Source organism: Sapajus apella, unplaced genomic scaffold (assembly GCF_009761245.1).
Source record: "Sapajus apella isolate SASKATOON/1434 unplaced genomic scaffold, GSC_monkey_1.0 scaffold6, whole genome shotgun sequence".
NCBI classification, from domain to species: Eukaryota; Metazoa; Chordata; class Mammalia; order Primates; family Cebidae; genus Sapajus; species Sapajus apella.
In genome coordinates, this window is record NW_022436946.1 from 63,049,152 (window position 1) to 63,064,922 (window position 15,771).

The 15,771-nt window shown below is 37.4% G+C and overlaps 1 protein-coding gene and 1 long non-coding RNA gene across 4 annotated transcripts in view; one reads left to right on the plus strand and one right to left on the minus strand.

Moving 5' to 3' along the window:
• Positions 1–13,958, plus strand: part of LOC116549627 — a 28,593-nt gene extending 14,635 nt beyond the window's left edge. The window contains exons 4-5 of one of the 2 annotated variants that reach the window (XM_032275317.1): positions 13,591–13,635; positions 13,724–13,958. In XM_032275317.1, coding sequence (XP_032131208.1) covers positions 13,591–13,635; positions 13,724–13,822 — 144 coding nt within the window. In that variant the 3' untranslated portion in view covers positions 13,823–13,958. Of the gene's footprint in view, positions 1–13,590; positions 13,665–13,723 lie in introns of those variants that run through there. The other variant, XR_004267970.1, reaches the window with a different exon arrangement.
• LOC116549629 overlaps positions 1–15,771 on the minus strand; it is a 58,315-nt gene that overhangs the window by 21,260 nt on the left and 21,284 nt on the right. The window contains exons 2-5 of one of the 2 annotated variants that reach the window (XR_004267973.1): positions 13,534–13,627; positions 11,033–11,061; positions 6,966–6,996; positions 3,961–4,028 (exon numbers count right to left, since the gene is read on the minus strand). This is a non-coding gene — a long non-coding RNA (uncharacterized LOC116549629). Of the gene's footprint in view, positions 1–3,816; positions 4,029–6,965; positions 7,934–11,032; positions 11,062–13,533; positions 13,628–15,771 lie in introns of those variants that run through there. The other variant, XR_004267972.1, reaches the window with a different exon arrangement.

Here is a 15,771-nt window from a genome sequence, read left to right on the forward strand (position 1 = left end):
TAATTTGGGCAAGTGTTAATAATTCTCTATTTATGGCAGTGATCCAAAGTTTATTTTTAAAAATAAATGTGATTACATTTTTTAAAAACTAGGGAATGGAATTTTTAATGTAGGTAAAAAAAAAATAAGCATACAGATAAAAAAAATCCATGAAAGTGGTAGCGAGGGGGTGAGGCTGGGACACTTTCTTTTAGACCTGCTCTATTGTCATAATTAAAATAACTAGAGGAGCAAGATCAAACAAATTCAAAAGCTAGCAGAAGACAAGAAATAACTAAGTTCAGAGCAGAACTGAAGGAGATAGAGACACAAAAAATCCTTAAAAAAAATCAGTGAACCCAGGAGGTGGTTTTTTGAAAAGATCAACAAAACATACCACTAGCCAGACTAATAAAAAAAGGAGAAGAATAGATGCAATAAAGAGTGATAAAGGGGATATCACCACTGATACCACAGAAATACAAACTACCATCAGAGATTACTATAAACATCTCTTGCAAATAAACCAGTAAATCTACACAATATGGATAAATTCCTGGACACATACACCCCCCAAGACTAAACCAGGAAGAAATTAAATCCCTGAATAGACTAATAACAAGGTCTGAAATTGAGGCAGCAATTAATAGCCTACCAACCAAAAGTCCAGGACCAGACAAGTTCACAGCCGAATTTTACCATAGGTAAAAAAAGGAGCTGGTACCATTCCTTCTGAAACTATTCAAAACAATACAAAAAGAGGGAATCCTACCTAACTCATTTTATGAGACCAACATCATCCTGATACCAAAACCTGACAGAGATACAACTTAAAAAGAAAATTTCAGACCTATATCCATCATGAATGTTAATGGAAAAATCCTCAATAATAATACTGGCAAACTGAATCCAACAGCACATCAAGAAGCTCCATCATGATCAAGTCAGCTTCACCCTTGAAATGCAGGGCTGGTTCAACACATGCAAATCTATAAACATAACCCAGCACATAAACAGGACCAAGACAAAAACCATGATTATCTCAATAGATGCAGAGAATGCCTTCTACAAAATTCAGCTCTTTATGCTAAAAACTCTCACAAAGCTAGGTATTGATGGCAGATATCTCAAAATAAGAGCTATTTATGATAAACCCACAGACGGTAACATAGTGTATGGGCAAAAACTGAAACATTTCGTTTGAAAACCAGCACAAGACAAGTATGCCCTCTCTCACCAGTCCTACTCCACATAATATTGGAAGATCTGGTCAGGGAAATCAGGCAAGAAAAAGAAGTAAAGGGTACTAAACTAGGAAAAGAGGAAGTCAAATTGTCTCAATTTGCAGATCACATGATTGTACATTTAGAAGACCCTATCATCTCAGCCCAAAATCTCCTTAAGCTGATAAGCAAATTCAGCAAAATCTTAGGATACAAAATCAATGTGCAAAAATCACAAGCATTTCTGTACACCAGTTACAGCCAGCAAGCAAAATCATGAATGAACTCCCATTCATAATTGCTATAAAGAGAGTAAAATATCTAGGAATACATGTAACAAGGAATGAAAGGACCTCTTGAAGGAGGCTTATAAACCATTGCTCAAAGAAGAAAGGAAACAAACAGATGGAAAAACATTCCATGCTCATGGTTAGGAAGAATCAATATTGTGAAAATGGCCATACTATCCAAAATAATTTATACATTCAATGCTACCCCATCAAGCTACCATTGACTTTCTTCACAAAACTGGAAGAAACTACCTTAAACTTCATATATAACCAAAAGACAGCCTGCATAAAGAAGACAATCCTAAGCAAACAAACAACAACAACAAAAAGCTAGAGGCATTATGCTACCTGACTTCAAACTCTACTATAAGGCTACAGTAATCAAAACAGCATGGCTCTGATACCAAAACAGAGATAGACCAGTGGAGTAGAAGAGAGGCCTCAGAAGTAATGCCACACATCTACAGCCATCTGATCTTTGACAAACCTAACAAAAACAAGCAATGGGGAAAGGATTCCCTATTTAATAAATGGTGTTGAGAAAACTGGTTGGCCATCTGCAGAAAGCTGAAACTGCATCCCTTCCTTACACCTTATACACAAATTAACTCCAGATGGATTAAAGAGTTAAACCTATGACCTAACACCATAAAAACCCTAGAAGAAAATCTAGGCGATACAATTCAGGACAGGCATAGGCAAGAACTTCATGACTAAAACACCAAAAGCAATGGCAACAAAAGCCAAAATAGACAAGTGGGATCTAATTAAACTTAAGAGCTTTTGCACAGCAAAAGAATCAGTCATTAGAGTGAACTGGCAGCCAATAGAATGGGAAAAAAATTTCGCAATCTATCCATCTGACAAAGGGCTAATATCCAGAATCTAGAAAGAAATTAAATAAATTTACAAGAAAAAACCCCATCAAAACGTGGGCAATGGATATGAACAGATGCTTCTCAAAAAAAACATTTATGCAGCCAACAAACATGAAAAAAAGCTCATCATTAGTGGTAATTAGAGAAATACAAATCAAAGTCACATTGAGATACCGTATCATGCCAGTTAGAATGGTGATCATTTAAAAAAATCTGGAGACAACAGATGCTGGAGAGGATGTGGAGAAATAGGAATGTATTCACACTGTTGGCAGGAGGGTAAATTAGTTCAGCCACTGTGGAAGACATTGTGGCAATACCTCAAGGATATAGAACTAGAAATATCATTTGACCCAGCTATCCCATTACTGGGTATATACCCAAAGGATTATAAATCATTCTATTATAAAGACATATGCACACACATTTATTGCAGCACGGTTTACAATAGCAAAAACTTGGAACCAACCCAAATGCCCATCAGTGATAGACTGGATAAAGAAAATGTTGCACATATACACCATGGAATACTATGCAACCATAAAAAAGGATATCATGTCCTTTGCAGGGACATGGATTTAACTGGAAACCATCATTCTCAGAAAACTGACAAGAACAGAAAACCAAACACTGCATGTTCTCACTTATAAGTGGGTGTTGAACAATAAGAACACAGGGACACAGGGAGGGGAACATCATACACCAGGGCCTGTCGGGAGGAGAGGGGAGTAAGGGAGGCATAGCAGGGGGTGGAGGGATTGGGGAGGGATAACATTAGGAGAAATACCTAATGTAGATGACAGGGGCTTGGATGCAGCAAACTACCATAGCATGTGTATACCTATGTAACAAACTTGCACGTTCTGCATATGTACCCCAGAACTTAGTATAATTATAAAAATAAATAAATCGGATGCAGCCTTGTTATGCTGCCCAGGTGGTTCTCAAACTCCTGGGCTCAGGAAACTTCAAACTCCCAAGTAGCTGAGGCTATAGGTGTGTATCACCACACTCAGCTATTTTTTCTACAATTTTTAATATTTTATTCTCACTACAGAACCAATAATGTAAGTAGAGGAACAATCCTACCAAGTATATAATACCCAAATAATAAGTGTCCAAGAAAAACAGCTATATGCTATTTGTTGTAGTTTTTCAACTAAAAGGTGCCAGGGAGATTCCATGATTACCACAAGTAATTTGATCCACTGAAGATTTATACTGGCAAAAATATAGATGTCACACTAGTATGATTTAAAAGTCAAAGTGTTAATATTTATCTAATTAAACCTTAACCAAACTTCATATTTTCTCTATTGGGGAAAGCATTTCCTAATGTGATTTTTCTGTTGCTATGTATCTTCTAGTTCATTTTTGTTCGGCCCACACCCTGTCACAGTACTTATCAATCTTTTGTTAGTTTGCCAACATTAAATAAAATTTTTAAATCAACTAGCCATGTCTATGGTTTTCTCTGACCAACTTTCCATAACCATCATAAAACAATAAGAGATAAACCACTGCTAAATTTTAAAAGTAAATACCATGCAAAAGTTGACGGAGAGAAAATTTTACAAGAGACCACTTTACCTTGGTAGTAAGTCAAGTTTTCATCGTCTGGTTTAGGGCATGAATCCATACACAGTTACTGGAAAATGCTTTAGAGCAAAAATATACAATAAAAATGAGCAACTTTTTTCTTTTTTACAAATTTTTTAACTGCCAGTTCATATGCACCATCCCCCTCCAAAAAACAAAAACACAACCTGGGAAAAGGTCAGCCATCTGTATATTAAATAACATATCTTGATACAATTAAAATATGGCCTCTGTTCTAAAAATAGATTTTGGTTACCTATTTCTGCCTTCAGCTGTCCAAATCTATAAAATATTCAATGAAAACTGACCTTGAACTCCATAACAAATACTGACAGCCAATATATTGGCAGAGCTTGACAATAATTTACCTGCAAAAATTATCTGTCCTGAAGCAGAACGTGAAATTCAATTAATGGATGACATAACTTTTGTCACCTAAACTGGAAGGAAACTTATGACCTAAAACAAGGTAGAAAGATTCACTGTCTCTTGTCCATTATCTATCTCTGGTTAAAAGATTAATCTGTGTCACTTCAAAATGGCAGTCTTGATTCTTCAGCATAAAAAACCACTTAAGAAGGTGCCAATGCTTTCCTTTGTCCTAAAAGAGTGCAGAGAATCCCCTGCTGTATTTCAAATGTGTGAGAGCTAAAAGTACAAAATGTACAAAAATAACGAAGTTGTATTTTCTTATTGAGGATACTCTTCCCAGAAAGATTAAAACATTAACAATTATAAAAATCCAATTATTTTCACTCTATAGGTCCTACCTTTTTCAGGTCGACATAAACTAGTAAGCCCTTAAAACCCTTCATAGGCACTCAGATATCCAATGAGAGAGACTGCTGGAAAAACAGTCTTGGCAGTTGTACCTCTATTTCCCTAAATACTACCTAAATATCTTAATTCCTATGGGTTTTCACTTCCAGATTCCACCTATGCAGGGCTCCGTGGCAGTTTCCATTAATCTTCAAATCTTCAGTCTATGAAAGCACAGATTCCTGAAAGGATGGCCTTAAATGACCAGGAGTGGGAGCAGTCTGTATCCCTGCTCCTGAATAACAACCTAACTGGACTCTCTACTACCTATCAGCACAGATACACCTCCAACTACCCAGCTGAACTTCAAGACTGATTTGACAGCCAATGATGCCGCTGACCCAGTCTGCATGGCTATGCGAAGGACACCAGTGAATTGGGAAAAGAGGCAAGAGGTGAGGAGACACCTGCCCTGGGCCACAGATCTATGTAGTTCAGCAATCTCTAGCCCATCAGTACTCAAGGGGCTCTAAGCCACCTCTCTGTAAGTGAGGATGGAATTAGATGATACCACATTTCTGTCTGCTGTACACTCCTCCCAGTGTCTCCAAATGTTTTAGCATCTTACAGCAAAAATCTTAAAGTTTGTCAGTTCTTGACTTAAAAAGAGCACAGCAATCTGTTTAGAATTCCTTGAACCCTCTATTTTAATGTGCCATTGTAGAAAATTCCCAATATCTTGTGTCCTTCATCTTTATAATTTATCAGACTTGTCATAAACCCCAATATTCTAATCTCTTATTGAATAATCCGTATTCAGTGTCGTTTCTCTTCAAACTTGACCTTCCCCTGCTCATTCCATTCTTAGCCATTTCCATTGGGTTCACAAGCTAATTCCCTTCTCATTCTATCCACTGGGTGCACCAGACCCACTCCCCCTTTGTATTATTAAAACACATGCCAGGCCAGGTGTGGTGGCTCACACCTGTAATCCCAGCAGTTTGGGAGGCGAAGGCAGGCAGATCACCTGAGGTCAGGAGTTCGAGACCAGCCTGACCAACATGAAGAAACCTACTACAAATACAAAATTATCAGGGCATGGTGGCGCATGCTTGTGATCCCAGATACTCAGGAGACTAAGGCTGGAGAATCACTTGAACCCAGAAGGCGAAGTTTGCGGTGAACCAAGATTGTGCTATTGCACTCCAGTCTGGCAACAGGAGCAAAACTCTGTCTCAAAAAACAACCACAACAACAACAACAAAAACCTGCCAATGGAATAAAAAAGAGTATTGGGCTTTAAAATGAGTTCAAATCTCGTTTCTACCTTGCCTGTGGCCAAAAAGAAGCATCCTAATCTTGAGTCTCAAGATCTCTATCTAGAAAATCATTTGATCAAAACGTTCCACACAGATTGAAGTACTAGAAGCTATTTTAATTAGTCCTAAGATTGCTTAAATTTCTGTAATTCTATGTGCTTTTGGTTCTGTCTATAGGAAAATTGAGAATACATAGCCAGCAGAATTTGAAAACATAACAAAAGAAATGCCAAGGAAGAAAAGTCCTGGAAAAAGAAAAAATAAAAATAAAAAAGCATTATGGAAGTAGGCAGAAATACTAGCCTACAGGGAAAACAAAACTGGGAAGTTAATTTCTCTCCAAGACTTGCCAAATCTTGGTTTTGTAAAATTTCCAGTCCTATGGCCAAACATTTACTCTGCCCTAAAAGTTTTGATGGTTAATTTAAAAAAAAAAAAAAAAAGCTGCTTACCAAAAAAATTGTTAAATTAGGACAAACTCAGTGACTAACCTCATTTCTAACAGTGACCTAAAATGAGAGTTTAACTTATTTAAACTCGTTAATTTAGATACTAATTAAAATTAATCTGACTAATCTTATTCTGACTTACACATTGATCAAAGTGCTGCACAGATATCTCTATCAATCTGTACTGAGGAATAAGAGAGAAGATTTCAAAGCCAGATAGGCTGATGGTCAAACTGTGTGGGTCAGCTACTTTGTGAACTATGGGATCATGATCCAATTAATCAACCTCTCTAAACTACAGTTGCCTATTTAATAAACAGTAGGTTATAAGAACACAGATGTTGTGATGGCTTTATGAGATAAATACATAATAGGGTGGTTACCCCAGAATACAACACTCAACAGATATTAGTTTCTTCCATCTATATTTTCTTAGTTAACATAATTTTTTTAATCTGTAAAATCCTACCTGACTGCAGGTTGATCAGAACTCCTACAATCTATTAAAGGAAAGGGTAAAATGCATTTTAAATCAACAATGTGTAGAGTATTAAAACCATAAGAAAGTACAGTGATGCATGCCTGTAATTTCAACTATTTGGAAAGCTGAGGAAGGAGGATCATTTGAGAAACCAAGAAGTTTGAGGCTTTAGGAAACACTGCAAGACTCTACCTTCATAAAAAAAATTAAGGATGCACAGTTGTGTACATGATTTAGATAATTTTTCTTTGAAGTATAGGACTGATGCTTTGTTACAAAGCATTAATTTGAGAGCATACCTGGGACCTTATTAGAATTAATATAAATTATACCTATCGGTATGTAATTAATGTAGTAAGAACTCTTACTTCCCTTATTTTGTATTTATTAAATGCAAAGAATAAATTTATCAAAATTTGATATCTACAAGTGAACTGCAGTATACAAGTCATCCTAGCCAAACCCTATGAAATTGGCTAAAAATGGTATTGTTAGCAGAACAGATGGAATGAGTGACCAGTGTCAAACAGCATGATTTCTGGACCAAAATATGAGGGGAGCAGTTAAAACAGAGTAAACAGTAGCACCCCTTATCCCCTATATGTGTGGAAAAGACACATTTGTCATGTTTTTCTCTGCTCTCACACCACAGCAATAATCGTCAACAAAGAAGGCTTCTGTGACCAAACATGTGAAAAGGTTTTACCCTCCAACAAGCAATCACTTCTGCAGATAACACAAACTGGGTGTCACCTAATTCAGTTCTCACACTGTCTACAGATAGCATCAGATTTCACAGGTAAAGGGCTCAGTCTCATGAGACTGCCTCCCTACATCAATCCTAAGTCTGAAACTCCAGAACTTCTGACCCATCAGCTTCAAATTGGGGTTCCCAGGACTCCCTCTTTGGATTAAATTGAATTGCTGGAATGGCTCAAAGTACTCAGGGAAACACACTTACCAGCTATACTCCATGCCCTCTCAGAACACACTACCCTCCAGGAACCTCCATGTATTCGGTGATGTGGAAGCTCTTCAAGCCCAGTCCCTTTGGGTCTCTATGAAAGCTTCAATACATAGGCATCACTAATTAATCACTGGCTGTTGATGACTGACAACCTTCAGCCCATCTCTCCTCCCCAGAGTTTGCAGAGTGAGACAGAAGATCTCAACCCTCTAATTAGTCAAGTCTTCAGGATGGTGACCAGTTCCCCTCCTGAATCTACCTAGGTGCTTCCAGCCATTGATCATTAGCATACCAAAAGACATCACTTTGGAAAGTCTAAGGAGTTTAAGAATTGTACACCAAGAAATGAGTCAAAGTCCAAACACAGGTTTTACATCTGCAGTTTTGAATTATGTGGTTACAGCTACTAACAGTTACTTGTATTCCAAACAGTTTTCCATTGAAAACTCGAGAAATAAACAAGTCATAAGTGCTAGTGTGCCAGTCTGAGAAGCACAATAAAATCTTGAGTTCTTGCCCTCTGTCCATACCAGGATGTGAATCATTCCTTTGTCCAGTGCATTCACACTGCGTGTGCTGTCCAGCCATTAGTCATCAACATGGTCTCCTCCTACATCCAGCCATCAACATCATTAAGGCCTGAAGGTCTAGAAACACTCAAAGTTGATAATCTTTTTTCTGACTTAAGAGTCAGGGGGTGAGTAAGTGGCCTAACACTACATGACAATGCCTACATCATTCACCTCACTTCATCTCATTACATAGGCATTGTATCACTTCATATCATCACAGGAAAAAGGGTGAGAACCATACCATATATTTTAAGAGACCACATTCAGAAACAGGGATTCTTGCAAAAACTTTCCAGCTGCCAGTGGAGAAGACCTCAAAAGATATTAATGTGTTACTCTGGCCAATACTCTTGGGGAAGGTGCTGGGTGTTTTACTTAGTTGTAGCTTTGTGCTCTGCCCTACATATAACAAGGCCCAAATTCACCTGTCATTTTACCTGCCACAGAAAGAACCACTGGAAAGATTACTGCTTTAAGAGCTTATCCACTCTGAACCACATCACAGCACAAGACTCTGTCTCAACAACAACAACAACAAAGAAACAAACCTAATTGTTCCCGCGTAAAAATAAGTCTGGGTCCACACTAAATCTGAAGCATTCTCAATGCCATGAGACAGGACAGAAATACATTAAAAAATTATATTCCTGCTTTCTGTAGAAACAAAACTGTTGAACTTAAGGTTTTATAAGGCAAGTCAAGAAAAAGAGCAAAAAATGCAAAAGTAAAATTTGAAAGGCCATTTCATTATCAAGGGCTTATGATCATGAGACATTCACAAACTATATATATTTTTCAAAACTTTGGTTCTGAATTTTGACATAAGTTGCAGTTTCATTCGAGGATGTCCAAGAGGTCAAATAAGACAATGTCATTTGGTATTTTCAGGCTTTTTTTTTTTCTTTTCTTTTTTTTTTTTTTTTTTTAGAGAACAGTAAACTTCTTTAGAGAAATAAATTGTCATAACTTCATAGGTTAAAGGCTCGTGAGTCATAATTCTAAGTGCATTTGTAAAATATGGTGGTGCATGCTTGCGTTCTGAACTTCTCAGCCTTAAACTCATATAGTAAATAATTCACAGATACAAACTGATTAAACAAAAGCCCCTTTTAATCTGACATTATTTTTTCTTTTCATTTTTTGTTTGAGACAGCATCTTGCTCTGCTGCCAGGCTGGAGTGCAGTGGCACAATTTTGGCTCACTGCAACCTCCGCCTCCCGGGTTCCAGTGATTTCTGTGTCTCAGCCTCCTGTATAGCTGGGACTACAGACACATATTTTAATAGAGATGGGGTTTCACCATGTTGGCCAGGATCATCTCGGTCTCCCTACTTCATGACCCAACCGCCTCAGCCTCCCAAAGTGCTGGGAGATTTGAGCCACCATGCCCAGATATTTTTCTTTATCTTTATTCTCTTTCTTCATTTATCAGGAGCAGGAGAGTCTAATTAAATGTGGCAGAGTGGTATAAGGGAATACAGTGAAAAGTATAAAATGAATTAAACCAGAGCTAATCGTATCAATGTGGATACATCTGAAAAACAGAATACAAAGTAAACAAAAGAAAGTGGCAGAAAGATATGTAAAGTGTAGAAGCACTCACCATCCATTTTAGGACACAAAAATTCTGCATATTATTTCTGAGCATCACAATATAGTTAAGGATTTCAAAAAGGTATTGAAATGGAAAACAGCTAATGATATTGGTAGCCTCAATGATGTTCATGACGTTGGTTGCCTCTATGCAATTATTTTTTAAAAAATCTTTTATACCAAAAAGTCTCAAAACCACCATTTTAAAAGACTGTCCTTCAGTTATGAATGAATGATTACTTTCCTAGTTTGTAATAATCAAAGATGCCACAAACACACCCATACACACACCCATACACACACATGCATACACAGTGTGCTCATTAGAACATTTCATTGGCTTCAGATCATCAGTGTAATAACATTAACAGGAAGTCTCTAATGTAAGACAGAAACTGACATCTAAGTAAAGCATTCCTTTAGGCAAACACCAGAACTCCAACTAGCACATAAGACACTGGAAATATCTCAGAGTCTCAAAATTCACTACTTTGAATCCCTGATGAGTATAAAAATTCCATATTGGAAATGTTATGCTATTCAAAATATTAAAATAGAAACATCTGAGTTAAAACTATTTTTAAAATTTTGCTTTCTTCTAAATTTATTTTTATGGAAATATGGATACCAACAATAACATTTATGCCAATGCCTTTCATTCAATTTAGAACAAAAAGAATTAGGGGTAAGAAGAATGTGACTACTTCCAATCATTTAACGTACTTATTTTCAGCATTCCATTTGTATTGGAAGTGTACCTGCTATCGATATCTGTACATTCTTTCTTTGTACTGCTTCTCTCACACAACCGGATCTTCCATTTCAGTGGTAGGTTGAATGAGTTTTAAAAGAAAATAACTAATAAATCATATATATTTTATACAATATAAAGTTATTAATTAAAAATAAATATATATAATTACCTTCAAGGAAGGATATTATTCAGGAGGCCCTACAAAGCAAAGGGGACATGTCATCAATTATATGTAGGTATGACCAGGCCAACCAAACATTCATGCAGTGTTATCAAGCTGAGTCCTCATGCCTGGCTATGAAAATAATTATTAAGGTTTTGAGGGTTCTTTTGGGCATCTTCTTTTCATTGCCTAGGACAGCAATGTGATGGAAATATATTGAGTAAAATAGGAATATGGGATCCCTAAATCACAAAGTTTGTATTTCAAAAGTGAGATTGCTTCAAATGCCTATAACTAAAATAGAAAAGTATGGATATTAATGTGAACACACTGGGCTGATAAGGATAAAAGGGACCATTAAACAGTGGAGCAAATCATAAGCTGAGAGAATCAATGTCAAAGCTGATGGTGAAAGCTACAGAGTATTTAAAGTTGGAACATCAGAGGCATTCATGCCAGAACACCACAAATATTTATCATGTGCTTCCCCTTGTCCTGTCACTTAGGAAATACACCGTTGAGATGCCAGTTCAGGTGAATGTGTGATTCACCTCTCATCAAAGAAAGTGTTCTAAATTGATCAGCTATGATACAGACTTACAAAATAACAGTTTCTCAAAATTCTCATTTTCCCATTCCCACATGGCTACTGAAGCACCTACATTTCTCATATCCTCTTGTTTGATCTTTTCTTAAGAGTTCCTTGATCCACTCATGCAAGACTTAAAACATCAAGTAAACCATACAGAATAAGATTTCAATATCAAAATACTTGCCAAAAGAGAAAACATTGAATTGCCAGTCTTGATAGAAAAGAATAAACTTTTATATTTCAAGATCAGTGCAGTGTTCTTAGAAAATGACAATTTTGATACTCATAAATTTTATAATATGACTGCTTCTAAAATTAACTAAGTTTGGCATGTCATCTTACTCTGTAAATGACTTTTATGAAACAGCTATCATATCAAAGAACTGGCTGACCCCCCAAAAAAATTAGTCAAAATACAACTTAATCACATCTTATTCACTCATGGCAATGAAACTTCTTGCTCCGAGGCCTGACAACTATGAAGAGAAATTAGCAGTTGTGGTTTACCCCAATTCCAGCACTCCCTACTACCTCCAGTACTCCATAGCAATAACTGTTTTTGCTGGGTATATGTCCAAGGAACTGGAAGTGAGTTGCCTCAAGCTTCCTTGGTTTTGACTGCAAAGTCCCCCAATAAACCTTTTTTTCTTCCTCCTTCCTTGCCCTTTCACAATCCCTCTTCCTTTGCAAAAGTAATCTTTAGATCTGTCATCCAATGCTTCTCTTCCTAACTGCTTTTTATGGATAATTGCAACAACTTTTTTCATCTGTTTTCAGCAGTAGTATGCACCAACAATTTCTGTTTTCATCTCAATTCTGCTTCCTCTGTGGCTAGAATCCTGCTTCAGAAATAAAAGGAGATTAATGCCTTCCCTTGATTCTGTTATTTATTTAAATTGCTGTTCAATGGTTCTTTTTCCAGATTTCTCTAAAGGAAGGCTATTTCCTTGTTATTCAGAGCTGTGTCCAAGGAACAGCACCAACACCACCTGAGTACTCCTGAGGAGGGCAGAATCCCACACATGCTGAATGAGAATGTCCATTTTCCAGAAGCTCCCCAACTAATTCATGAAAATTTGGATACCCCGTTCTACACTAATATGCTTCCACATTTGTTTACCTTAATTGCCCATCTGGAGCTTAGCCTCAATTTCTTCCCTATTAAGTCCCTGAATTTAATTCTGCATTATAAGCTGTAATGTTTCTAATACACTTTCAATCAGGCTATACCTTCTCTAACTTCCTCTTCATAAATCACATGACACTATTCAATTATGTTAATTTGGCCTATATGATACTATCCGATGAAGTTATAACATTTTCTATAAAACTAAATTATGGCCATACATGGCTGACCATCTATGGTGATATTCATCTATTGTAGATAAAACACAGATCTGTGTGGTAAGGGACCTCAATCCTTAATGCCTCTCCAATAGTGAGAATGACAGCAAGAGCAGGAAGAAGTTAATTCTCTGACACACTGTGGTGCTGGAAGCTGGCATTACCTTCTTTCCTATTTCTATCACTCTGTTCTTCCTTCTTCTACAAATCAATTTGACTTTACTACCCTCCTTTACATACACCCGCGTACTGTTTCTTCATTTATTCTATGTACACACTACCCTCCTCATTCTTTCTCTCTTTTATTCATTTCCTCTTCCCTCTTTCCTGATTTTCCTCAGATCTTAGAATATCTTAAAATGGGAACTAATAATTCAGCTCCTTTAATGGTACTCTCAATAGACTCAACTGCTGACCCCTGATTAGATATAAAACTTATCACCATTTTACTTCTCCTTTACTTACTATAAAATTAATAGAACATTTTCTTTAGCTATTTTAATATATTAGTGTTCTAATTTAAAAAAAAAAATTCCATCAAATGACTTTTTAAATCAAATAGTATTCTTACCTTCTTTTACATTGACTATACCGTGTTTTTTGTTTTGTTTTGTTTTTCCATTTTCAGGTCCAGGTAAAGGCTCTGACAGTTTCTGAAGGACACACTGCTGAGGTAATATCAAGCATGAGTTTCCGTTTAAAAAATTATAATGAGTTTCATAAAGACTTTCTTATCAATTTTTTTTCTTTTTTTAAAACAGGGTCTCCGTCACCGAGGGCTGGAATGTAGTCGCGTGATTATGGCTCACTGCAATCTCAACGTCCCGACCTCAAGCAGTCTTCTCATCTCAACTTCCTGAGTAGCTGAAACTACAGCTGTGTACCATCATGCTAGGCTACTTTTTTATTGTTATTTTTGTAGAGACAAGGTCTCACTATATTGCCCAGGCTGGCCTCAAATTCCTGGTGTTGTGGGGTTTTTTGTTTGTTTTGTTTTTGTTTTGAGACAGTCTCGCTCTGTCACCAGGCACTAGGCTGAAACGCAGTGGCATGATCTCAGCTCACTGCAACCTCTGCCTCCTGGGTTCAAGCAGTTCTCCAGCCTCAGCCTCCTGAGTAGCTGGGACTACAGGCATATGCCACCACGCCCAGCTAATTTTTTTTTTTTTTTCTTTTGTATTTTAGTAGAGACGGGGTTTCACCATGTTGGCCAGGATGGTCTTAATCTCTTGACCTCAGATCCACCCACCTCAGCCTCCCAAAGTGCTGGGATGAGCCACTATGCCCAGACCAAACTCCTGGTCTTAAGTAATCCTTTCACTTCTGCCTCCCAAAGTGTTGAGATAACCAATGTGCACCACAACCCAGCACTAATCAGTTTACTTAAATAAATTTCAGTTTACGCAAGCTTGGTGGCTGACTCTTACAATCCTAACCCTTTGCAAAACCAAGGTAGGTGGATTGCTTGAGCTTGGAGTTCAAGATGAGCTTGGAGTTCAAGACGAGCTTGGGCAACATAATGAGAACCTATCTCTACAAAAAAAATATATATATACCAGAATGAGTTAGTCATTGTGGTGTGTGCCTGTAGTCCTAGCTACTGATGCTGGAGGATAACTTGAGCCTGGGAGGTGGAGACTGTAGTGAACCATGCCACCACACTCCAGCCTAGGCAACAGAGCAAGACTCTGTCTCCCCCGAAATTTCAATTTAGTATTTTAAAACTAATTTGACTTAAAAAACAAGAGGAGAAGCATGTACTGAAAACCAAAGCATTCCAGTAGAGAATGTCATCTACACTTTCTAGGTTAGCCTTAACCTGTTACCTTCTTAATGTCCATTGACTTGCTTATCCAAGTATGGCAGCCCAAAGGAAACATATTCACAGACAAACTATTAGCACGTGCATATCTCAGTCAGGAGCTAGCTTCAAATTACCTAACTCTACTTTGCAGTCTCCACCAAAAAGAAAAAGAAAACATTTAAAAAATACATATTGGCAGCCGAGCACGGTGTCTCATGCCTGTAATCCCAGCACTTTGGGAGGCTGAGCCGGGCGTTATCATGAGGTCAAGAGATTGAGACAATCCTGGCCAACATGGTGAAATCCCGTCTCTACTAAAAAATACAAAAAGTAGCTGGGTGTGGTGGCACACACCTGTAGACCCAGCTACTAGGGAGGCTGAGGCAAGGCAGTTGCTTAAACCCAGGAGGTGGAGGTTGCAGTGAGCCTAGATTGTGCCACTGCTCCCCAGCCTGGCACGTGGTGACAGAGCAAGACTCTTGTCTCAAAAAAAAAAAAAAAAAATTTATATATATATATATATATATATATGCCAGGTGCATTGGCTCACGTTTGTAATTTCAGCACTTTGGCAGGCCGAGGTGGGTGGATCACCTGAGGTCAGGAGTTTGAGAGCAGCCTGGCCAATATGGTGATACCCTGTCTCTACCAAAAATTAAAAAAAATAGCCCAGATTGTTAGTGTGCACCTGTAGTCCCAGCTACTTGGGAGGATGAGACAAAAGAATTGCTTAAACCTAGGAAGTGGAGGTTGCAGTGAGTGAAGATCACACCACTGCACTCCAGCTGGGTGAAAGGGCAAGACTCCATCTCAAAAACTTATATAATATATATATACACACACACACACGAGCACATATATAAAAATATATAATATAAATATTACTTGGTGTAATACTTACAATATTAAAAATTTTAAATATCCTCATAAATATTTCAGTGTTAAGATATTTATGATAGAAAACTTGGAAATATGTCATATTGAGCATCAACAGAACACCACAGA